This window comes from Phyllobates terribilis, unplaced genomic scaffold (genome assembly GCF_046119375.1).
Source record: "Phyllobates terribilis strain yellow unplaced genomic scaffold, ASM4611937v1 Scaffold_3__8_contigs__length_932513732, whole genome shotgun sequence".
NCBI lineage: Eukaryota > Metazoa > Chordata > Amphibia > Anura > Dendrobatidae > Phyllobates > Phyllobates terribilis.
This window is the reverse complement of record NW_027362763.1, coordinates 573,542,072-573,566,511: the sequence shown is the minus strand read 5'-3', so window position 1 is coordinate 573,566,511 and position 24,440 is coordinate 573,542,072. Positions and strand designations below refer to the sequence as shown.

The window sequence follows — 24,440 nt, the reverse complement described above, 5'->3', positions numbered from 1 at the left end:
AGGATTCTCTCTTGAAGCATTAAAAACCATATGATTACCTGATCTGAAAATACACAGGTAGATTCCACCTGTTATTAAAACTGTGGTAGGAGGGATGTGCACGTAATCTCTTCACACTTGCTTGTGAACCACATTGTCTTTCAAACCTCCTCAGAAAATCCATGCTTAGAGTGTATTTCTGAAAAAAAACAAATACATCAAAATAATGAAATAATAAACAAACACATTTATGCATGGGTTATAAGAGGAGCTTTTCCCAAAATACTCATTCATGGCATATCAAAGCTATTAAGTCAGACCCTAAAAATCAGAGGAGAATATCGATCTAAAATCCATTCAAAAAACAGTTAAATACCACATTATATATATATATATACACACACACACACACACACATACAATAACAACTTTAGTTGATGGGACAATTTTGAACATTTTGAGCATACACAAACAATACTTAACCATACAACCTCTGGCAAAAATTATGGAATCACCGGGCTCGGAGGATGTTCATTCAGTTGTTTAATGTTGTTGAAAAAAAGCAGATCACAGACATGGCACAAAACTAAAGTGATTTCAAATGGCAACTTTAGGGCTTTAAGAAACACTAAAAGAAATCAAAATTAAAAATGTGGTACTCAGTAAGGGTAATTTTTTTCAGACCAAGCAGAGGGAAAAAATTATGGAATCACTCAATTCTGAGGAAAAAAATATGGTAAATTTTCATTTCCAAAACTAACACCTGCATCAAATTCAATCTGCTCGTTAGTCTGCATCTAAAAAAGGAGTGATCACACCTTGGAGAGCTGTTGCACCAAGTGGACTGACATGAACCATGGCTCCAACACGAGAGATGTCAATTGAAACAAAGGAGAGGATTATCAAACTCTTAAAAGAAGGTAAATCATCACGCAATGTTGCAAAAGATGCTGGTTGTTCACAGTCAGCTGTGTCTAAAATCTGGACCAAATACAAACAACATGGGAAGGTTGTTAAAGGCGAACTTACTGGTAGACTAAGGAAGACATCAAAGCGTCAAGACCGGAAACTTGTCTCCAAAACAGGAAATGCACAACAAACAAATGAGGAACGAATGGGAGGGAAATGGAGTCAATGTCTGTGACTGAATTGTAAGAAACCGCCTAAAGAAAATGGGATTTACATACAGAAAAGCTAAACATAAGCCATCATTAACACCTAAACAGAAAAAAAACAAGGTTACAATGGGCTAAGGAAAAGCAATCGTGGACTGTGGATGACTGGATGAAAGTCATATTCAGTGATGAATCATGAATCTGCATTGGGCAAGGTGATGATGCTGGAACTTTTGTTTGGTGCCGTTCTAATGAGATTTATAAAGATGACTGCATGAAGAGAACATGCAAATTTCCAGTCATTGATGATATGGGGCTGCATGTCAGGTAAAGGCACTGGGGAGATGGCTGTCATTACATCTTCAATAAATGACCAAGTTTACATTGATATTTTGGACAGTTTTCTTATCCCTTCAATTGAAAGGCTGTTTGGAGATGACATCATTTTTCAAGATAATGCATCCTGCCATAGAGCAAAAACTGTGAAAACATTCCTTGAAAGAAGACACATAAGGTCAATGTCATGGCCTGCAAATAATCAGGATCTCAATCCAATTGAAATTCTTTGGTGGAAGTTGAAGAAAATTGTCAATGACAAGGCTCCAACCTGCAAAGCTGATCTGGCAACAGCAATCAGAGAAAGTTGGAGCCAGATTAATGAAGAGTACTGTTTGTCACTCATTAAGTCCATGCCTCAGAGACTGCAAGGTGTTATTAAAGCCAGACGTGGTGCAACAAAATACTAGTGATGTATTGGAGTGTTCTTTTGTGTGTTTGTTTTTCATGATTCCATAATTTTTTCCTCAGAATTGAGTGATTCCATAATTTTTTCCCTCTGCTTGGTCTGAAAAAAATTACCCTTACTGAGTACCACATTTTTTATCTTAATTTCTTTTAGTGTTTCTTAAAGCCCTAAAGTTGCCATTTGAAATGTGTTCTGTTTTTTTTCAACAAAATCCGAAAAACAGAGACGCTATGGGTCTCGGAATATGACGTCATTTTTTTTTCTTATAAATTTTGGATTTTTTTTCCACCACTTAAATAAAAAAAGAACCTATACATTTTTGGTATCTGCAAATTCGTAATGACCTGGAGAATCACGATGGCAGGTCAGTTTTAGCATTTAGTGAACATGGTAAATAAGAAACTCAAAAAACAATTGTGGAATGGCATTTTTTTTTTTTTTTTTGCAATTTCACCGCACTTAGAATTTTTTCCTATTTTCCAGTACACTGTATGGTAAAATCAATGGTGTCATTCAAATGTACAACTTGTCCTGCAAAAAACAAACCCTCACAAAGCCTTATTCGCAGAAAAATAAAAAAAATTATGGCTCTGGAAGAAGGGGAGCAAAACACAAAAAAAAAAACCCCGCAAGGTCGTGAAGGGGTTAAACAAGATTGTCAAACCACACAAAATAGTTAATAAATAACATTTCCCATATCGACAATGTCAGCATAATTTTTCAAATGTTCTTTTATTTCGTTACAATGTTATAAGGGTTAAAATTTAGCAGCAAATTTTAATTTTTTTCATGGAAATTTACAAATCCAATGTTTTTCAGAGCAGTTCAGTTCGGTGACTCAGTCACATGATCGCAGGTCACCGATGGGTTGGCTTGACAACCCGGGATCTGCAGCAGACCCCTGTGGCTGTCATGGCTAGATTGCTATGAGCGCCACCCAGTGGTCAGCACTCATAGCAAGTGAGCAAATCTGCTGCGCACAGGAGATCTGATCATCGCCTGTATTTAGCTGAGCCGATCAAGCAATTGCAGCTTCTAGTCTCCTATAGAGACTATTGAAGCAAAGCAAAAAGTAAAAAAAAAAGTGTTTTTAAAAAGATTAAAAAATAAAAAAATATAAAAGTTTAACCCTCCCCTTTCTCCTCATTCAAAATAAAACAATAAAAAAAAAAACCACATACACATATTTGATATCGCCGCGTTCAGAATCGCCCGATCTATCAATTTAAAAAAAGAATTAATCCGATCGGTAAACGGCGCAATGAGAAAAAAAAATTGAAACGCCAGAATTACGTTTTTTGGTCGCCGCAACATTGTAATAAAATGCAATAACAAGCGATCAAAACATCGGATCTACCCCAAAATGGTAAAAACGTCAGCTCAGCGCGCAAAAAATAAGCCCTCACTCGGCCCCAGATCCCAAAAAATGGAGACGCTATGGGGTCTCTGAAAATGGCACCATTTTTTTTTTTTTATTTTTTATTGTTTTTTTAAGCAAACTGGATTTTTTTTCACCACTTAAATAAAGAGGAATCTATACATGTTTGGTGTCTACGAACTCGTAATGACCTGGAGAATAATAATGGCGGATCAGTTTTAGCATTTAGTGAACATTGTAAAAAAAAAAAAACTGTGGAATTGCATTTATTTTGCAATTTCACCGCACTTGGAATCTTTTTCCTGTTTTCCAGTACACGGTATGGTAAACCCAGTGATGGCGTTCAAATGTACAACTCGTCCAGCAAAAAAAAAAAAAAAAAAAGCCCTCACATGGCCATATTGACTGAAAAATAAAAAAAGCTATGGCTCTGAGAACAAGGGGAGTAAAAAACAAAAAAGGAAAATGGCCCAGGGGTAAAGGGGTTAAAGGGACTTTGAGGGGCCTATAAATTGGAAAACTCCCAGAAGTGATGCCATTTTAAAAACTGCACCCCTCAAATTATTCTAAACTGCTATTAAGAAATTTCTCCTGAATACAGCAATACCCATATGTGGTCAAAAACTAATGTTTGAGCTTCACAAAAATTAGGGATAGAAATAATAAACAATTAATTTTTTTCCACTAAAATATTGCTTTTGCAGCAAATTTTTCATTTTCACAAGGGGTAGTAGGAGAAAATGGACCCTAAAATTTATTACGCAATTTTTCCTGAACGTGGCAATATTTGATACGTGGTCAAAAAGTTCTGTTTGGACACATGGCAGGACTTAGAAGGGAAGAAGCACTATCTGGTATTTGGAGTGTAAATTTGGCTGGAACAGATTGTGATCATGTCTCCTTTGCAGAGCCCCAGAGGTAACAAAATAGCAGAAAACCCCACAAGTGACCTCATATTGGAAACCACACCCCTCAATGAATTCATCTAGGGGTGTGTTAAGCATTTTTAACCCATAGGTACTTCACAGAACTTTTTAAAATATGAAAATGAAGATAAAATGTTGTTTTAGCCCCGAATTTGTAATTTTCACAATAGCTAATGGGACAAATCAAACCCCGTAATGTGTTACGCAATTTTTCCTTAACACGAAGATACATATGTGGTCAAAAACTGCTCTTTGGACACGACAGGGCTCGGAAAGGAAAGCGCTATTTGGATGTGAAAATGAAACATATGTGTTTTCCAGTAAAATGTTTTAGCCCCAAGTTTGTAATTTTCATAATGGGAAAAAAATGCACCCCCTAAATAGTAACGCAATTTCTCCCAAATGAAATGATATCCTAAATGTGGTCATAAACTAATGTTTCAGCACACAGCAGGGCTCGGAAAGGAAATAGCCTGATTTGATTTTTGGAGCGCAAGTTTGGCTGGAATAAATTGTGAATGCAGTGTCGCATTTGCAAATCCCCTGATATGATATGGAATCTAGATGCCTCAAGGAATTAATCTAGGGGTGTATTGAGCATTTTATGCTACAGGTGATTCACAAAATGTTTAAATATTTAGAAGTGAAAACAAAAAGTAATTTTTTTTCCCCACTAAAATACTGTTTTGGCACCACATTTATAATTTCCCAGAGGGGTAAAAGGAGAAATTAGATCCAATAATTTGTTATGCAATTTCAACCGGACACAGTGATACCCCCCCCCCCATATGTGGTCAAAAACTAATGTTTTGGTACATGGCAAAAGAAGGAAAGCAAAGAGCGCAATTACATTTTTTGACAATTTGTTGCATTTGCAGAGCCCCTGAGATGCCAAAAAAGCAGAAACATGCATAAGTGACCCCATTTGGCAAACTAAACCGAATAAGTAATTTATCTATTGGTGTGATCAACATTTTTAACCCACAAACTACATCACAAAATTTTATAAGATTGGGCTGTGAAAACGAAGAACTTTTGTTTTTCCGATAATATTTTATTTTAGCCTCAAAGTTTTAATTCACACAAGATGTAATAGGAGAAAATAGGATAATAATATGCAATTTTTACTGAATGTGGCAGTACCCCATATTATGGTTGTACACTACTGTTTAAGATCACGGCAGGGATCGAATGGGTTTGAGAGCTACTTGGCTTGTAGAATGCAGTGTTCATTTGAATAGATTGTGGGCTCCATTAGCCGAGCCCCTGAGGTGCCAGATGTGCAGAAATAGTGATTATTTTGAACCCCCAGCTTCCTCACAGAATTTTATAACATTTGGACTTGGAAATAATATTTCAGTGGTAAAAATATATATCTATTTTTATTAGCTGCAAATTTATCAGTTACTGTCAGGAAGACAGGGACGACACCGGCGAGACCATACAATATCCCACCGCTGCCGTCACTTTGTCAGGGATTCGGCACACGCACTATCCCGATTACTCACTACGTAGCTATTGGCATCGGCTATCGGTGCATCTTATTGATGCGCCATTTCTGGGACTGCTGATATTATTAGCTGTGGAGGGGGTCAGGATCCATGGCCCCTTCCCTGCCTACTAATATCAGCCCGCAGGTGTCTGTTTAGCCTTTGCTGATTAGATTTTATAGGGGGACCCTACGTCAATTTTTTTCTTTGGTCCCCCTGTAATCTAGCCAGTAAAGGCTAAGCAAACAGCTGTGAGCTGACATTAATAACCAGGGAACATTTTTGGTTAATGGCCCCTTGCCCGGCTACGAATATGAGCTCCCAGTGGTCGGCTTTCCCTCTGCTAGTTATGAAAATGATGCGGGAGCCCACACCATTTTTTTTTTCAATTTTTTTATTTTAGGCTATGTGTACACGATCTGGACGTAGCAGCACTTTGGACACAGCACATTTTTGCTGCGTCCAAAACGCTGCGCTTTATTGAACGCAGGTACATCCATATGTGTTCACTGAACCATGCGAATTACTGCATTCAATATATTCTAGTGGTCAAATTTCTGTTCCAGAGACTAGTGACTCAAGAGAAACAGACATGCTGTGGTCCTGAAAGACGCACCACATGTCAGTGTCCACGGGTGATCCGCAGCCTCAGATGCACGCATATTGGACATTGGGATTTCTAGAAATCCTATTCACTATGCTGTAACATCTAGACGCTGCGAGTTTGACGCTGCATAAACATGCAGCGGCTCCTGATCTTGGCCATGTACCCAAACTCACCCGCAGCATGTCAATTTCTGTAGTGGAGATGGCAGTCGGTTCCAGCGGTATCCATATTTTTAGGCGTTCACACACCTGTGGTTGACCACGCTTGAGCGCTAAAAAGAAACCTAAAATAAATGAACACAGTCGGAACGGGGGCCAGGCGGAGTTCAAAGTGACTCCATTTAGCTCATTATACTGAATGGTTCCATCTGGGATTTTGTCAGAGTTGCTGTTTTTTGAGATTTAAACGTAAACAGTGTCGCAAGCGATCAGTGAAGAGCACAGGATAAATGTGAACCGAGCCTTTTTCCACTTTTTGGGAGGCAGAATTAACAAATAAACAGCAGCACAGGAATAGTTTTTATTTTCAAGCATTTTTTCACACGGTATAAGTGATAAGACTGCTTTATTCTTCGGGTCGGTGTGATTACAGTGATTCCAAATATTTATATTACAGTACATACACATACATATACAAACATATTATAATATTTATCTATATATCTCTGGCAAAAATTAAGAGACCACTGCACAGTTTTCTAAAAATCACCATCTCTACATGTCCTGACAGCCATTCCATTCCATTGTCAGTTGAATTCCAACCAAAATACCTCATTCTACTTAATGTTCTTCTGATTATGTGATCACCTGAACCAAATCTTATGTAACGAGGGAAAGTATGAAAAACACTGCTGTAGTCTTGACAATCCTCTTGCAATAGGACAAGCTGGATGGCAAAAGAAGTGCTAGGAATAGCCCAAAAGTAATTTGAATGAAAAAAATAACACTTAACCGTGCCAAAGGAGTTGAAAAGAAAAGTCTTGAGTGAGGAAAAGAAGGGCTCAATTCTGGCTTTACTAGCAGAGGGATACAGTAAGCGTCATGTTGCTTCCATCCTTAAAACTTTGAAGACGGCAGTCCATTACAACAAGGTCAAGCAGCAGACATTGGGGACAACAAAGCTACAGACCGGCAGAGGGCGAAAGCGACTCTCCACTGACCGGGATGACCGTCATCTTATTCGAATGTTACTCAGAAACCACAGGATGACATCAAGTGAACTACAAAAGGAATGGAAAATGGTAGCTGGGGTGAAGTGCACAGCAAGAACAGTTCGTAACAGGCTCCTAGAGGCCTCAAGACATGTAAAGCTAGAAAAAAGCTTTTCATCAATGAGAAGCAAATGAGAACCAGGCTGAAGTTTGCCAAAGACCATAAGGATGGGACCATAGAGGACTGGAGTAAGGTAATCTTCTCTGATGAGTCTAGTTTTCAGCTTTGACCAACACCTGGTTGTCTAAAGGTTAGACGGAGACCTGGAGAGGCATACAAGCCACAATGTCTTGCACCCACTGTGAAATTTGGTGGAGGATCGGTGATGATCTGGGGATGCTTCAGCAAGGCTGGAATTTGGCAGGTTAATCTTTGCGAAGGACGTATGAATCAAGCTGCATACAAGGTTATCCTTGGAAAACACTTGCTTCCTTCAGCTCAGGCAATGTTCCCTAACTCTGAGGACTGTTTTTTTTCCAGCAGGACAATGCCCCATGCCACACAGCTAGGTCAATCAATGTGTGGATGAAGGAGCACCACATCAAGACCCTGTCATGGCCAGCCCAATTTCCAGACCTGAACCCCATTGAAAACCTCTGGAATGTAATCAAAGGAGGAATGGATAGTCACAAGCCATCAAACAAAGAAGAACTGCTTACATTTTTGTGCCAGGAGTGGCATAAGGTTACCCAAAAGCAGTGTGAAAGACTGGTGAAAAGCATGGAAGCTGTGATTAAAAATCATGGTTATTCCACCAAATATTGATTTCTGAACTCTTGCTGAGTTAAAACATGAGTATTGTTGTTTCTAAATGAATAAGAACTTGTTTTCTTTGCATTATTTGAGGTATGAAATCACTGTTTCTTTTTTATTATTTTGATGATTTATCATTTGCTGCAAATAAATACAAAATTTTTAGCTTTGAATTTCGGAGACATGTTGTCAGTAGTTTATAGAATAAAACACAATGTACATTTTACTCAAAAATATACCTATAAAGAGAAAAATCAGACAAAATGAAAATTTTGCAGTGGTCTCTTAATTTTTTCCAGAGCTGTGTGTGTATAATATATATATATATATATATATATATATATATATATATATATATATATATATATATATATATATACACACATACATATATACATACATACATATTGTGACAGAGTCACTGGTGTGATATATGAGGGGAGGTATGTGTCACTCAGGTTGCTCTCCTGTGTGAACTGAGACCTACTGAATTTCTGCCAGCATGTTATATGCTGGGGGTTAACTTTTAAAGGGTGTTGTTTTATGTGAATGACAGAGATGGGAGGGATGTCATTCACAATAACTCTCCTCAGAGGGTGTGGCTGAGCATGGTTTAAATGTTCACTCCTGTTTTTTTTTCTGTGTTGTGGTCTGGAGAGGTAAGGTTTCCAGACTGGTAAAGCTTCAGCTCATGACAGAGCTGAAGGCTGGGACTACACCCTGTAGGGGCGAGTTCTACACACATATGGACTGTGCTATCATTTATCTTTAGTTTTGTCGTTTCGACAGTAAGGCAGTGTACATATTTGCTGGAGTTGCATGGCTTTATGCCATATAATAAAGCCTGCAGAGAAAACCCCGTTCCTGAGTCTACTTCCGGAAGCGGCCGAGTGAGTCGTCTTGCCACAATATATACATATACACACACACACACACACACACACACACACACATACAGTTGAAACTAGAAGTTTACATATACTATATAAAAAGACACATATGCATGTTTTTCTCAATCTCTCTGACATGAAATCAGAATAAACCTTATCCATTTTAGGTCAATTAGGATTACCATCATTTTTAATAATGAGAGAGAATGTTTTAGGTCATTTTTATTACTTAATGCAAAGTCAAAAGTTTACATACATTAGTATTTGGTACCATTGACCTTAAACTGAATGACTTGGGTCAAACGTTTGGGATATCCTTCCACAAGCTTCTCATAATAGTTGGCCTGAATTTGGGCCCATTCCTCCTGACAAAACTGGTGTAACTGATCCAGGTTTCTAGGTCGCCTTGCTTGCACCTGCCTTTTCAGCTTTGCTCATAAATTTTCAAAAAGGATTGAGATCAGGGCTTTGTGATGACCACTACAAAACATTGACTTTGTTATCCTTAAGCAGCTTTGTTACCATTTTGGCAGTATGCTTTGTGTCATTGTCCATTTGGAAGACCCATTTTCGCTCAAGTTTTAACTTCCTGGCTGATGTCTTGAGATGTTGCTTCAGGATTGCCACATAATCTTCTTTTCTCATGATGCCATCTATTTTGTGAAGTGCACCAGTCCCTCCTTCAGCAATACAACCCCATAACCTGATGTAGTCACCCCTGTGTTTCACAGTTGGGATGGTGTTTTTAGACTTCCAAGCTTCTTCCTTTTTCCTCCAAATGTAACGGAATCTTGAAATTGTACCCAAGGAAGAGCCAGACTTGGGCAAGTCCATAATTCTCTTCCTGATATCTTGGCTGATTTCTTTAGATTTTACCATGATGCTACACAAAGAAGCAGTGTGCTTCAGGTGTGCATTAAAATACATCCACGGGTGTGTCTCTAACTCAGATGTTGCCAAAAAAACAGAATCAGAAGCTTTCAAACACATGACATCAGCATATGTGCAGTCCAGAATTGTTTAAAGGCATAGTAATCTTAGTGTATGTAAATTTTTGACTTTGCAGTAAGTAATAAAAATGCCCTAAAACATTCTCTCTCTCTCATTCTGGCAGTTGGCAAATTTAAAAAATTATGGTAATCCTAATTGACCTAAAACGGGAAAGGTTTATTCTGATTTCATGTCAGATAATGAGAAAAACATGCATATGTGTCTTTTTATACAGTATGTAAACTTCTGGTTTCAACTGTACATACATACCTATATAAATACAAAATAAAAAATAGGAAACAGCACAAAAATTATGTTTTCAGTGCAAAAAAAGCCCCCCAGGTACATACCAGCTCTTTAGATATCCATGCAAAAATGGAGGCAGCACACAGAATAGAATAAAGTGATAAGGGTTAAAAGCCCATATGGCTTGAGAAAGGTCCACAATTTTGGACCGAAACGTTGCCATATGTGCTATAAAACCTTATCACTTTATTCTATTCTGTGTGCTGCCTCCATTTTTGCATGGATATATATATATATGGATAGATATATATATATATATATATATATATATACACACACACACACACATATACATACATATACACACACACAGTTCAGACCAAAAGTTTGGACACACCTTCTCATTTAAAGATTTTTTCTGTATTTTCATGACTATGAAAATTGTACATTCACACTGAAGGCATCAAAACTATGAATTAACACATGTGGAATTATATACTTAACAAAAAAGTGTGAAACAACTGAAAATATGTCTTATATTCTAGGTTCTTCAAAGTAGCCACCTTTTGCTTTGATGACTGCTTTGCACACTCTTGGCATTCTCTTGATGAGCTTCAAGAGGTAGTCACCGGAAATGGTCTTCCAAAAATCTTGAAGGAGTTCCCAGAGATGCTTAGCACTTGTTGGCCCTTTTGCCTTCACTCTGCGGTCCAGCTCACCCCAAACCATCTCGATTGGGTTCAGGTCTGGTGACTGTGGAGGCCAGGTCATCTGGCGTAGCACCCCATCACTCTCCCTCTTGGTCAAATAGCCCTTACACAGCCTGGAGGTGTGTTTGGGGTCATTGTCCTGTTGAAAAATAAATGATGGTCCAACTAAACGCAAACCAGATGGAATAGCATTACGCTGCAAGATGCTGTGGTAGCCATGCTGGTTCAGTATGCCTTCAATTTTGAATAAATCCCCAACAGTGTCACCAGCAAAGCACCCCCACACCATCACACCTCCTCCTCCATGCTTCACGGTGGGAACCAGGCATGTTGAGTCCATCCGTTCACATTTCTGCGTCGCACAAAGACACGGTGGTTGGAAACAAAGATCTCACATTTGGACTCATCAGACCAAAGCACAGATTTCCACTGGTCTAATGTCCATTCCTAGTGTTCTTTAGCCCAAACAAGTCTCTTCTGCTTGTTGCCTGTCCTTAGCAGTGGTTTCCTAGCAGCTATTTTACCATGAAGGCCTGCTGCACAAAGTCTCCTCTTAACAGTTGTTGTAGAGATGTGTCTGCTGCTAGACGTCTGTGTGGCATTGACCTGGTCTCTAATCTGAGCTGCTGTTAACCTGCGATTTCTGAGGCTGGTGACTCGGATAACCTTATCCTCAGAAGCAGAGGTGACTCTTGGTCTTCCTTTCCTGGGGCGGTCCTCATGTGAGCCAGGTTCTTTGTAGCACTTGATGGTTTTTGCAAATGCACTTGGGGACACTTTCGAAGTTTTCCCAATTTTTCGCACTGACTGACCTTCATTTCTGAAAGTAATGATGGCCACTCGTTTTTCTTTACTTAGCTGCTTTTTTCTTGCCATAATACAAATTCTAACAGTCTATTCAGTAGGACTATCAGCTGTGTATCCACCAGACTTCTGCACAACACAACTGATGGTCCCAACCCCATTTATAAGGCAAGAAATCCCACTTATTAAACCTGACAGGGCACACCTGTGAAGTGAAAACCATTTCCGGTGACTACCTCTTGAAGCTCATCAAGAGAATGCCAAGAGTGTGCAAAGCAGTCATCAAAGCAAAAGGTGGCTACTTTGAAGAACCTAGAATATAAGACATATTTTCAGTTGTTTCACACTTTTTTGTTACGTATATAATTCCACATGTGTTAATTCATAGTTTTAATGCCTTCAGTGTGAATGTACAATTTTCATAGTCATGAAAATACAGAAAAATACACATATACATACACACACATAAGACACACTTTTTTTCCCCCCAAAATTTGGTAGGAAAATGGGGGGTGCGTCTTATGGTCCGAATGCAACTTACCGGTGGTGGTGGAGCGGGATCGCAGGGCGGCGGAAGAAGAGGTGAGGCGGGCCAGTATCTGGCTGAGAGCCGGGCCTGGCCGGGTATCGGGGCATTGCTGTGAGCGGCTTCCGGTGGCCACGGCCATGTTCCTGGAGCTGTGCTCTAGAGGAAAATGGCCGCCGGAGCCGGCGCATGCGCTCTGCCAAGTCGGCGGCCATTTTTCTGTAGAGCATAGCTTCAGAAAGATGGCCACGGACACCGGAAGCCACTCACTCTGCCACTCTGCTCACAGCAATACCCCGGCCCCGGTACCCGGCCAGGCCCCCAACCAGATACCGGCCACCAGCACCCCGGCCCCCAGGTACCAGGGCACCAGGCCCCCAGGTACCAGCATCCCTCCACTTCCGCCGGCTTCCTGAAGGACCCTGCCTCCTGTGACCCCAAGCTTATAAAAAATAATTTTTTTCCTATTTTCCACCCCTAAAATTTGGCGTGCGTCTTATAGTCCGAAAAATACGAGATATATATCTCTCTATTTAGTTTTTTATATTTTGCTGCTATCACACACAAATTCTTTAAAAAAAAAAAAATAATAAATAGTTGTCATATTCTGAGACATATTGGAGATTGTGCAAAGTATTAATATTGATCTGCCCAGAGGCAGGGTATCAGAAGGGATCTAATACAAACTGAGGTGTTTGATACTAGTTACTATTTTGTATTATGCACTGGTCACTTTAAATACAGATAAGATGGAGAGGTAAGGATTTCCAGCTGATCTCTATGATCAATCTGAGATCTATTTGATACCAGCTCTATAGGCACTATGCACTAGTCACTTTCACCCAAATGGATTCAAGTAGTAATGATTCAAATTGATCCCGTATAATTATATTGTACGTTACAATTTTGTGTTTATGATATCCCTATGCACTCTCCTAACTGTATTGGATCATAAATTGAATAATATGAGAGTGGGCAGTGCCCTCTTCTTTGATGCAGCACCGTGTTATATATTCTTTTAACTATGTACTAATGTCTAAATAAAGTTATATTGTTTTCTAAAAAAACTCTGGTTATATAAGCCTTCTTACTTCTTTGAGGGCTTTTTTCCTTCCTATGTGTTATAGACTATCAATGGAGTTTAACGTGATAATACAGAGACAATTGTAAGTATGTTATTTATATTCTGAGACATGTAGCTTTTTATTTTTTGGCTGCATGAGGGCTGTTTTTTTGGGCAACGAATTAAAGATTTTTTTAGTACGATTTTAGGTTACATAGAGGCAGAATGAACAAAACCCAGCAATTCAGTTACTGTTTTTGTATATTTTTTTGTGGTTCATCGTGCGGTAAAAGTGATAAGACCGATTTATTCTCTGAGTCAGTACAATTACAGCAGTAACAAATTTATATCTTTTTTATGCTTTGCGGCTTTTACAGGCTAAACAATATTTTACAAAAAAGTATTTATTTTTGCATTTCCATAATCTGAGAGCTGTAACTTTTTTTTTGTCCAAATGAGCCAATTTATGGCTTAATTTTTGCGGGACAATTTGCAGTTTTTATTTATACCATTTTTTTTACCTATGTGTTTTTGATCCACTTTTTAATTGTATTTTTTATGCGTCAGTATGATGAAAAAGTGACATTTTGGCTAGTTTATCAATTAATAAATTTTATTTTTTCACGGTGTTTAACATATAGAATAAATAACGTAAGTTTTATCATTTGGGTCATTCCAGAGTCAGTGATAACAATTGTGTACTTTTTTCATTTTTGCTTTAACGCAAACGCTGAGTTTTCCGTGGCCAAAGAGAATTTCATAATTTTTGCATTTTTATTTAAACTTTTTTCCATATTTTATTTCACTTTTATATTTTTACTTTTCACTTAGTCCCAGTGTGGGACATAAATATTTTTCACTTTGACCTCTGGTTTCATGCATTGTAGCACTCTGTACTACATAACATATAAGGACCTCCGCATATGAAATATGCCCTGCCTCCCAGGGGTTCTCGAATTAGCTTCAAAATCTAGTTAAGGAATTCTGTCAACAGGTTTTTGATATGTAATCTGACAGCATCATGATGAAAGGACAGAGACCCTGATTCCAGCAATGTATCACTTAGTTTACTGGGTGCAGCAATTATGACAGTCAGTTTTCTCTGATGCGGATATAGCAAAGCTCAGTTGTTAAGCTACACTGCATAGTGACAGAGAACTGCTAATCAGTGCTGGGGAGTGGTTGGACAAGGATGCAGCAGGCCAGCTGTCCTGTAGGGATATTCTCCTGCTTATAAGACACATTGTATTGAAACAGAAAAACACAGCCCAGTTAGTGACACATCCTTGTAATCCAGGTCTATACTCTACATTATATGGTGCTCTAAGCTTACATAGCAAAAAGCTGCTGACAAATTCCCTTTAATAGATAGTTGCTGAACAATGTATGATCATAGCCTCTGAACTGCTGAGAAACATTGCTCTAGATAGTGAAAAGCTGATTACCTGATGAAATATGCTGGGATTTCCAGGGTTGAAAAGGGAAGGCAATTTTTCTTCTAATCCAACAGCTATCTCTGGCCAAACAGAATTCACTAAGAAGTCGTACCCTGGAACCATATCAGCTTTTTCACTAAAAGATATCAGATAGTAATTAAGTCAGTTTCTAAAGCAACATAGGGCTTTGTTTGCAAATGTAAGTTGTCTATTACATTTATTGAAATGTGGTAAACTTATGAAGGTTTTCCATCTCAGACATTAAACAAAAAAAAAAGAGGTATAATACTAATAATACAAAAAGACAGAAAATTAACTTTTAGCAATAGACAATGCATGCAAATTGTAACGGTACCTTGAAATGGCTCCTCCAGTTACCTCTCTCAGAAGTCGACAGTGGTGAGGAACAAACTCAAGAAGCTTGTTATACATAACCTGGAGACCATTTGGTTGGGATTGTACATATTGTTCTACTATAACCTGTCAAAATAAAACAATAAGTGTGACCTAACTAAATGAAAGATGCATCTAGACAACTGAGGACTTCTGAAAAGGGCTACACTTGTCTTTGAAGTACAAATAGAACATATGTAAAATATGAGGCATGGTTAAATCCTCAAAGTCAGCAAGCATATACTAAATGGCCACGGCCCCACTATCAGTATTTGGTCAGTATTCGGTCAGTATTTTTTCTCAGGAGTGGGAGCCAAAACCAGGTGAGGAACAATCAGAGAAAAGGTATAATAGAAACAAGTCACCAATTCTGCATTTATCACCCACTCCTGGTTTTGGCTCCCACTCCTGAGAAAAAATACTGACCAAATACTGATAGTGGGGCTGTGACTTAAGAATGACTTGTTTGTATGGTTCAAGGGAGAGGGGTCATCATAAAATTACCTACTGTTTCAGATCAGGTTGTGTTTGTAATTTTTTATTTCGATTTTCCATACCTTGAGCGTAAGGGCTCATACTCATCTGCATGGAATAACGGACGAGTGCAATCCAACAAAAAAAAAAAAAATAAAAATCGGACTGAACTCTGACCAATATTGATCTATGAATCTCTGCTAACCTGCGTTTTTTTTCTCAGCTGAAATCAGACTAAGACATCGAACAGAGATTCGCCAAAGAAAGTCAATGGGTGTGATTAAAAAATCAGACCCCACTCGGACCATGCTAGGAGGAATTCTCTATGCCAGGTACACATAGTTATCCAAGTAAATATTCTTCATCACAGAGATTATATATATATATATATATATATATATATTATATATATATATATATATATCTCATAATATCTGATATACAGAGATTATATGATATATATATCTATATCATAATATATATATATATATATATATATATAAATAGAGAGAGAGAGATGTATGTACAGTACAGACAAAAAGTTTGGACACCTTCTCATTTAAAGATTTTTCTGCATTTTCATGACTTTGAAAATTGTACATTTCACACTGAAGGTATCAAAACTATGAATTAACACATGTGGAATTATATACTTAACAAAAAAGTGTGAAACAACTGAAAATATGTCTTATATTCTAGGTTCTTCAAAGTAGCCACCTTTTGATTTGATGACTGCTTTGCACACTCTTGGCATTCTCTTGATGAGCTTCAAGAGGTAGTCACCGGAAATGGTCTTCACTTCACAGGTGTGCTCTGTCAGGTTTAATAAGTGGGATTTCTTGCCTTATAAATGGGGTTGGGACCATCAGTTGTGTTGTGCAGAAGTCAGGTGGATACACAGCTGATAGTCCTACTGAATAGACTGTTAGAATTTGTATTATGGCAAGAAAAAAGCAGCTAAGTAAAGAAAAACAAGTGGCCATCATTACTTTAAGAAATGAAGGTCAGTCAGTCCAAAAAAATCGGGCAAACTTTGAAAGTGTCCCCAAGTGCAGTTGCAAAAACCATCAAGCGCTACAAAGAAACTGGCTCACATGAGGACCGCCCCAGGAAAGGAAGACCAAGAGTCACCTCTGCTTCTGAGGATAAGTTTAGCCAAGTCACCAGCCCCAGAAATCGCAGGTTAACAGCAGCTCAGATTAGAGACCAGGTCAATGCCACACAGAGTTCTAGCAGCAGACACATCTCTACAACAACTGTTAAGAGGAGACTTTGTGCAGCAGGCCTTCATGGTAAAATAGCTGCTAGGAAACCACTGCTAAGGACAGGCAACAAGCAGAAGAGACTTGTTTGGGCTAAAGAACACTAGGAATGGACATTAGACCAGTGGAAATCTGTGCTTTGGTCTGATGAGTCCAAATTTGAGATCTTTGGTTCCAACCACCGTGTCTTTGTGCGATGCAGAAAAGGTGAACGGATGGACTCTACATGCCTGGTTCCCACCGTGAAGCATGGAGGAGGAGGTGTGATGGTGTGGGGGTGCTTTGCTGGTGACACTGTTGGGGATTTATTCAAAATTGAAGGCATACTGAACCAGCATTTAGTTGCGTTTAGTTGGACCACTATTTATTTTTCAACAGGACAATGACCCCAAACACACCTCCAGGCTGTGTAAGGGCTACTTGACCAAGGAGGAGAGTGATGGGGTGCTATGCCAGATGACCTGGCCTCCACAGTCACCAGACCTGAACCCAATCGAGATGGTTTGGGGTGAGCTGGACCGCAGAGTGAAGGCAAAAGGGCCAACAAGTGCTAAGCATCTCTGGGAACTCCTTCAAGATTGTTGGAAGACCATTTCCGGTGACTACCTCTTGAAGCTCATCAAGAGAATGCCAAGAGTGTGCAAATCAGTCATCAAAGCAAAAGATGGCTACTTTGAAGAACCTAGAATATAAGACATATTTTCAGTTGTTTCACACTTTTTTGTTAAGTATATAATTCCACATGTGTTAATTCATAGTTTTGATGCCTTCAGTGTGAATGTACAATTTTCATAGCCATGAAAATACAGAAAAATCTTTAAATGAGAAGGTGTGTCCAAACGTTTGGTCTGTGTATATATATTTTTATATGCATCGAGATTTATAATTTTTTTTTATTTAAGTGGTGAAAATGAGATTGGAAACTGGCAGAAGGTAATTCTGCGTCTGTTACCATTTTGTGAGACCCGTAACACTTTCATTTATGCTGATGGAAATGTATGAGGGCTTGTTTCTATGCTTAGTGAGATAATGCTTTTTTTGATAAATTTTGGGTAGACCTTTTGATTGCTTCTTATTGAATTTACTGACGGAGTTGAGGCCACCGGAAAATTATGATTCTGTTATGATTTTTTTCCCTATAATGATCGTCTTAATTTGTTTTATATTCTGATAGATTTAACTTTTTTTAAGGCAGCAATACCACATTTTTAATTCTTTATTTTTAAAAAGGTATAAAGAGAGGTGATTAAAATGTTTTTTTTTTTCATGTTATTATTATAGCGCCATTTATTCCATTACGCTTTACATGTGAAGAAGGGGTATACATACAAGAACAATTACAATAATCTTGAACACAATGTGACAGCGACTCGTTCAGGAGGAGCGAGGACCCTGCCCGCGAGGGCTCACAATCTAAGTTTTAAAAAAAATTTTTTTTTTAAATTTAAATGACCTTTTTTAATTTCCCTTTGGGGACTTGAATCGGTGATTGTTTGATCACAAATACTATATAATGAAATACCTTACTATTGCAGCACAAAGAAAATTGTGGTTGCCAGTTAGTCGTGGAGCTTCACAGGATGATTACAATGACCTTCAGGAAGCCCCTGGTTAACCCACAGGATCTCCGCCACTGCGAGAAGATGCAGCACGTAATCTGAAGGGTGGGTGACTGTGTAGGGTTAACTGTGTCTAAGGCTGCCTGTACTGCTTTTTCTACAGAACTGTGTCCTCAAGTTTCTCTTGCATCTGAATGACTATCCTGATAGATGCCAACTGTATTAAATAGTCTACATCTCTCCTCCATGCTCTAGAGGCTATAAAGACTGGCTATGGTGCATGAAGCCAGCTAGTGCAGCGGTGGTAACACTACTACTTGAGACTGCACAAACATCTCGACTCTGGATGTAGACTTATGGAATGGAGAAGTGTGTGAGTATCTGTTCTTACTCTGTATATAACACAGTACTGTAAAGAAGTTTTAGGCAGGTGCTGCAAAGTAAGAAATCTTTTAAAGATTGAAGTGTCAATAGTTTATTTTTATCAATTAATAAAACGGAAAGTGAATGAACAAAAGAATAATCTAAATTCAATATTTGGAGTAAGCACCCTTTGCTTTCACAAGAGCATCAAAGCATCAATTCTTACAGCTACGCTTTTATAGGGTTTTTGATGAAACTCGTCAGGAAGGTTGTTCCAAACATCTTGGAGAACCATAGATGTGCTGTGGATGTAGGCTTATACTATGCATACAGACACTGCATAGTAACACTTCTATCCTATATCCGGGATGTAATATAGAAACTGCACAATACCACTTAAGGCCTATTTAGAGGGTCTGATTTCAGCCTGTTAAAAAAAAAAGCAGAATGACTATATACAAGTCGATCGTCGCTCATTTACTGAACTGTTTACAGAGGCTTGTGAAAAATGATGGGAACAGAACGATTGTTAATATAGAATCATTGCCCCCATACAATATTATGTTATTGCCAGCAAAATATCTATATTACTGAAGGAAATGTCAAATTCCTATACACTTTAAATTAGCAAATCACATTTATTTTGTCTAAGGGGATAATCATAACAGAATCAAAATGACTGCTGTCTTGTCACACTGACTAAAACTTTCTGCATCCAAATATGAGACACCAGTAAGAATGATGGGATTATAAACGTTCTATAGCTAAGAATATGGAGATTTCCAAACTCAGTAGTTTTATACTTTAAGACATACCTCATCGACATACGGTTTTACCAGCACCTGACCAATAAGTGCTTCGGCATCTTTTGTTTTGTCAATCGTTGCATATGTTCTCAAGCAGTGACGAATTATATCCACATTAGAGGTCTGAAGGCCTTGTAACAATAGACCTTCCAGAGAGCGTTGTAACATAGCTGTGATGCCAGCAATACGCTTTTAGGTAGAAAGGGAAACAAAATTCATGTTAGGTAAAGAACAACAAATTTTGAAAGGAACAAAAAATATCAAATGCAAAAGGGGTTCTCCAAAAATGTGATAACATGACCCGTCACATAATTCAAACTGCAGCCCATCCAAATCATGTGTCAAGATGGCTTGCAATCTGAAGAAACGCCACTTTCAAGATGTATCTCAACTGTCAGAGCAGCAGCATCATAAGCACAAATACTTCAGTGAGCTGCCAGAGCAGGACTGCACATGGTGGACTAAAGCTAAAGAAATAAAAAAGTAGCCATTAGACCTACCGGTAACAGGGTTTCCAGGAGTCCCTCATGACAGCACTATCAGGAGGTCGCCCTTCATATCCTTGATAGGGACAGGAAACACACAGGAGGTTAAAGGGCCCCTCCCTCCACCCCTATTCCAGTGATTTTTCAAGTACCACACCAGGATGGATGCAACTCTATTTTATTTGCTTTTCTACAAACCATGTTAACATCACAAGGTAGTTTAAAGAATAGCTAGGGAGGGAATGTAATGGGTGCGGTCATGAGGGACTCCTGGAAACCCTATTACCGGTAGGTCTAATGCCTACTTTCCAGGACGTCCCTCCTGACAGCACCATCAGGAGAATACCAGAGTATACATTTTAGGGTGAGACTACAGCCTGGAGGACCTGCCTTCCGAAGGCCATATCCTGACCTGGCAGAATGTCTAATTTGTTATGTTTGCAGAAGGTGCTTAACCCCTTTCTGGTCCAGGGTGTATTAGTAAGCATATGTGCCCTGGGCCTTATGTGGGCCTGATACGTATTAATACGCCCTGGGTGTCAGCTGATTGTTACAGCTGACACCCGGTGCTATGTGCAGGGAGCAGTCCCGCACCGCTCCCGGCACATTAACCCCCGAAATACTGCGATCGAAATCGATCGCAGCATTCCGGTGGCAAGAGGAGGTAAGCGCTATACTTACCTTCTCTGCCGGCGTCCAGCGGCGTCTGAGTCTGGTCCCGGATGTTGCCATGGTGACCCGACGTTATGACAACATCCGAGACACCAGGAGGCAGGAAGTTGCTTTGGTCATGCGCAGTGCACGACCAAAGCAACTTCTCCCTGTGCAGCGCTGACAGGCTGCTCTCTATGCCATGCAGGTGATCAGGCTGCAAAAAGTGAAAGTCCTATTAGTGGGACAATGTGAACAAATAATAAAAATGTCAGAAAGTGAAAAAAAAAAAAATTGTAAAAATATAAAAAAAAAAAAAAATATATATATATATATATATATATATATATATATATATATATATATATATATATATATATATATATATATATATATATATATATATATATATATATATATATATATATTGTACCCATAAATAAATAATCTTATGAAAAAAAAAACAAAAACCAATAAAAGTACACATATTTGGTATTGCCGCGTCCGGAACGACCTGACCTATAAAACTGTCCCACTAGTTAACCCCTTTAGTGAACACGGTAAAAAAACAAAACATAAAACGATGTTTTATCATCATACCGCCAAACAAAAAATGGAATAAAAAGAAATCCTGCAAAAAACAAGCCGCCATGCAGCTCCAACGGCCGAAAAATAAAAAAGTTATAGCTCTCAGAACAAAGCGATGCAAAAACAATTATTTTTTCTATAAAATAGTTTTTATTGTGTAAAAGCACCAAAATATAAAAAAAAATATAAATGTAGTACAGCTATAAACGTACTGACCCAAAGAATAAAGCTACCTTATCAATTTTATCACACGCAGAACGGCATAAAAAAAAAAAAAAAAAAATATTCCTGAATTGTTGGTTTTTGTTTATTCTGCCTTCTAAAAATCAGAATAGAAAGCGATCAAAAAATGTCACGTGCCCGAACACGGTACCAATAAAAACGTCAACTTGTCCCGCAAAAAACAAGCCACCACATGACTCTGTCGGCCAAAATATGGAAAAATTATAGCTCTCAAAATATGGCGATGTAAAAACTAGTCTGCAAAAAAATGCGTCTTTTAGTGTGTAACAGCTGTCAATCATAAAAAACATCTATAAATCTGGTATCTCTGTAATCGCACCAACCCGAAGAATAAAGTCGTCTAATCACTTATACCGCACGAGGAACGGCGTAAAAAATAAACTTTAGGGTTAGGGTTGTGCTAGGGTTAGTGTTGTGTTAGGGTTGGGGTTGTGCTAGGGTTTGGGTTAGGGCTCTGCTAGGGTTAGGGCTGTGCTAGGGTTAGGGTTGGGATTTTTTTTAGAAGTAAAGAAAAAAAAATGACGACGATATGGCGACTAATGTTTAGCTCAAGTGCTCGCTACTTGAGTTTGCATCGGGTGCTCGGGTATGCACCAAGTATAGTGGGTGCTCGAGTGACATGCTTGAGTCTCCTCCCCAAATGTTTTGCAGCTGTTATACAGCCAAAAAAACCTCGTGGGGACTGCCTGCCATGCACGAGCGATCCCTGCATGTTTTTTTTTTGGGTGTCTAATAACCGTGAAACATGCGGGGCGGGTACTCGAGCACCCGCGATACTTGGTGCATACCCGAGCACCCGATGCAAACTCAAGTAGCGAGCACTTGTACTCAAGACTAATGACAACTTATTCAATATGATGACCTAATGTTATCAAATTCTGTGTCGTACCTCTGGGTTCAAAATGTTCACTATACCCCTTGATAAAATCCTTGAGGGGTGTAGTTTCCAAAATGGGGTCACTTGTGGGTGGTTTCCACTATTTAGGCACATCAGGGGCTCCCCAAACGCGACATAGCGTCTGCTCTCGATTCCAGCCGATTTTGCGTTCAAAAAGTCACACAGTGCTCCTTCCCTTCCGAACTCTGGCGTGCGCCCAAACACTCTATTTTCCCCACATATGGGGTATTGGCATACTCAGGAGAAATTGCACAAAAGTTTTTGGGGTCCATTTTCTCCTCTTACCCTTGTGAAAATAAAAAAATTGGGGCTAAAACATCATTTTTGTGGAAAAAGTTTGATTTTTTTATTTTCACGGCTCCATGTTATAAACTTCTGTAAAGCACTTGGGGGTTCAAGGTGCTCACCACACACCTAGATAAGTTCCCTGAGGGGTCTAGTTTCCAAAATGGTGTCACTTGTGGGGGGTTTCCACTGTTTAGGCACATCAGGGGCTCCCCAAATGCAACATGGCGTCCGCTAATTATTCAAGCAAATTTTTACATTCAAAAAGTCAAATGGCGCTCCTTCCCTTCCGAGCCCTGCCGTGCGCCCAAACAGTGTTTTTTCCTCACATATGGGGTATCTGCATGCTCAGGGGAAATTGCACAACAAATTTTGGGGTCCATTTTTTCCTCTTACCGCTGCGAAAATAAAAAAAACTGGGTCTAAAGTAACATTTTTGTGAAAAAAGTTAAATGTTAATTTTTTTCTTCCACATTCCAAAAATTCCAGTGAAGCATCTGAAGGGTTAATAAACTTCTTGAATGTGATTTTGAGCACATTGAGGGGTGCAGTTTTTAGAATGGTGTCACTTTTGGGTATTTTCTGTCATAAAGGCCCTTGAAAGTCACTTCAAATGTGATGTGGTCCCTAAAAAAAATGGTTTTGTAAATTTTGTTGTAAAAATGAGAAATCGCTGGTCAACTTTTAACCCTTATAGCTCCCTACTAAAAAAAAAAAATTTGGGTTCCAAAATTGTGCTGATGTAAAGTAGACATGTGGGACATATCTCTCTGATTTAAGGGCATAAAAATTAAAATTTTAAAAAATTGCAAAATTTTCAAAATTGTAGCCAAATTTCTGATTTTTTCACAAATAAATGCAAGTGATATCGAAGAAATTTTACGACAATCATGAAGTACAATATGTCACGAAAAAACAATCTCAGAATCAGGGGGATCCGTTAAAGCGTTCCAGAGTAATTACCTCATAAAGTGACAGTGGTCAGTATTATAAAAATTGGCCTGGTCATTAACGTGCAAACCACCCTCGGGGGTAAAGGGGTTAAATTTGACCAAGTTGCGGCCTTGCATATTTGGTCTACAGATGCCCCTGCTCTTTCTGCCCATGATGTGGACATAGCTCTGGTAGAATGGGCTCTAATATTCTCTGGAGGAGATTTCCCCTCAGATGAATAGGCCAGCCTTATTACTTAAGTGACCCATGTCGCTAAGGTAGATTTTGTTGCTTTTTTTCCCTTATTTTTTCCTCAAAACTGTATGACCAGGTTGGAATCTTAATGCCAGTCTTTTGTGACCTCTAGGTACTGTAGCACTGATCTCCTAACGTCTAGTGAATGGAATGTCAATTCTTGATCATATTTATAGTCCTGACAAAAAGAGGGTAGGACCACCTCCTGATTCATATGGAAAGTTGTAACTACTTTTGGTAAGAATAGGAAGTAGATAAGAAAAACTCCAGCACCTTCTCCGTATCCATCACAAGAAATGTAAAGTTAAAATGAGCAATTATCCTCAGGAGGATTTTCATTCACTAATGAACTTCCTGTTCTTTGTTGTCTCCACCC

At 38.8% G+C, this 24,440-nt stretch overlaps 1 protein-coding gene across 1 annotated transcript in view; it reads right to left on the bottom strand.

The window, feature by feature from the left end:
- COG2 (component of oligomeric golgi complex 2) overlaps positions 1-24,440 on the bottom strand; it is a 128,720-nt gene that overhangs the window by 76,146 nt on the left and 28,134 nt on the right. Inside the window, exons 7-10 of the mRNA XM_073671438.1 lie at positions 19,736-19,915; positions 15,225-15,349; positions 14,879-15,005; positions 39-178 (exon numbers count right to left, since the gene is read on the bottom strand). Of these exons, the coding sequence (XP_073527539.1) occupies positions 39-178; positions 14,879-15,005; positions 15,225-15,349; positions 19,736-19,915 (572 nt within the window). The remainder of the gene's footprint in view (positions 1-38; positions 179-14,878; positions 15,006-15,224; positions 15,350-19,735; positions 19,916-24,440) is intronic.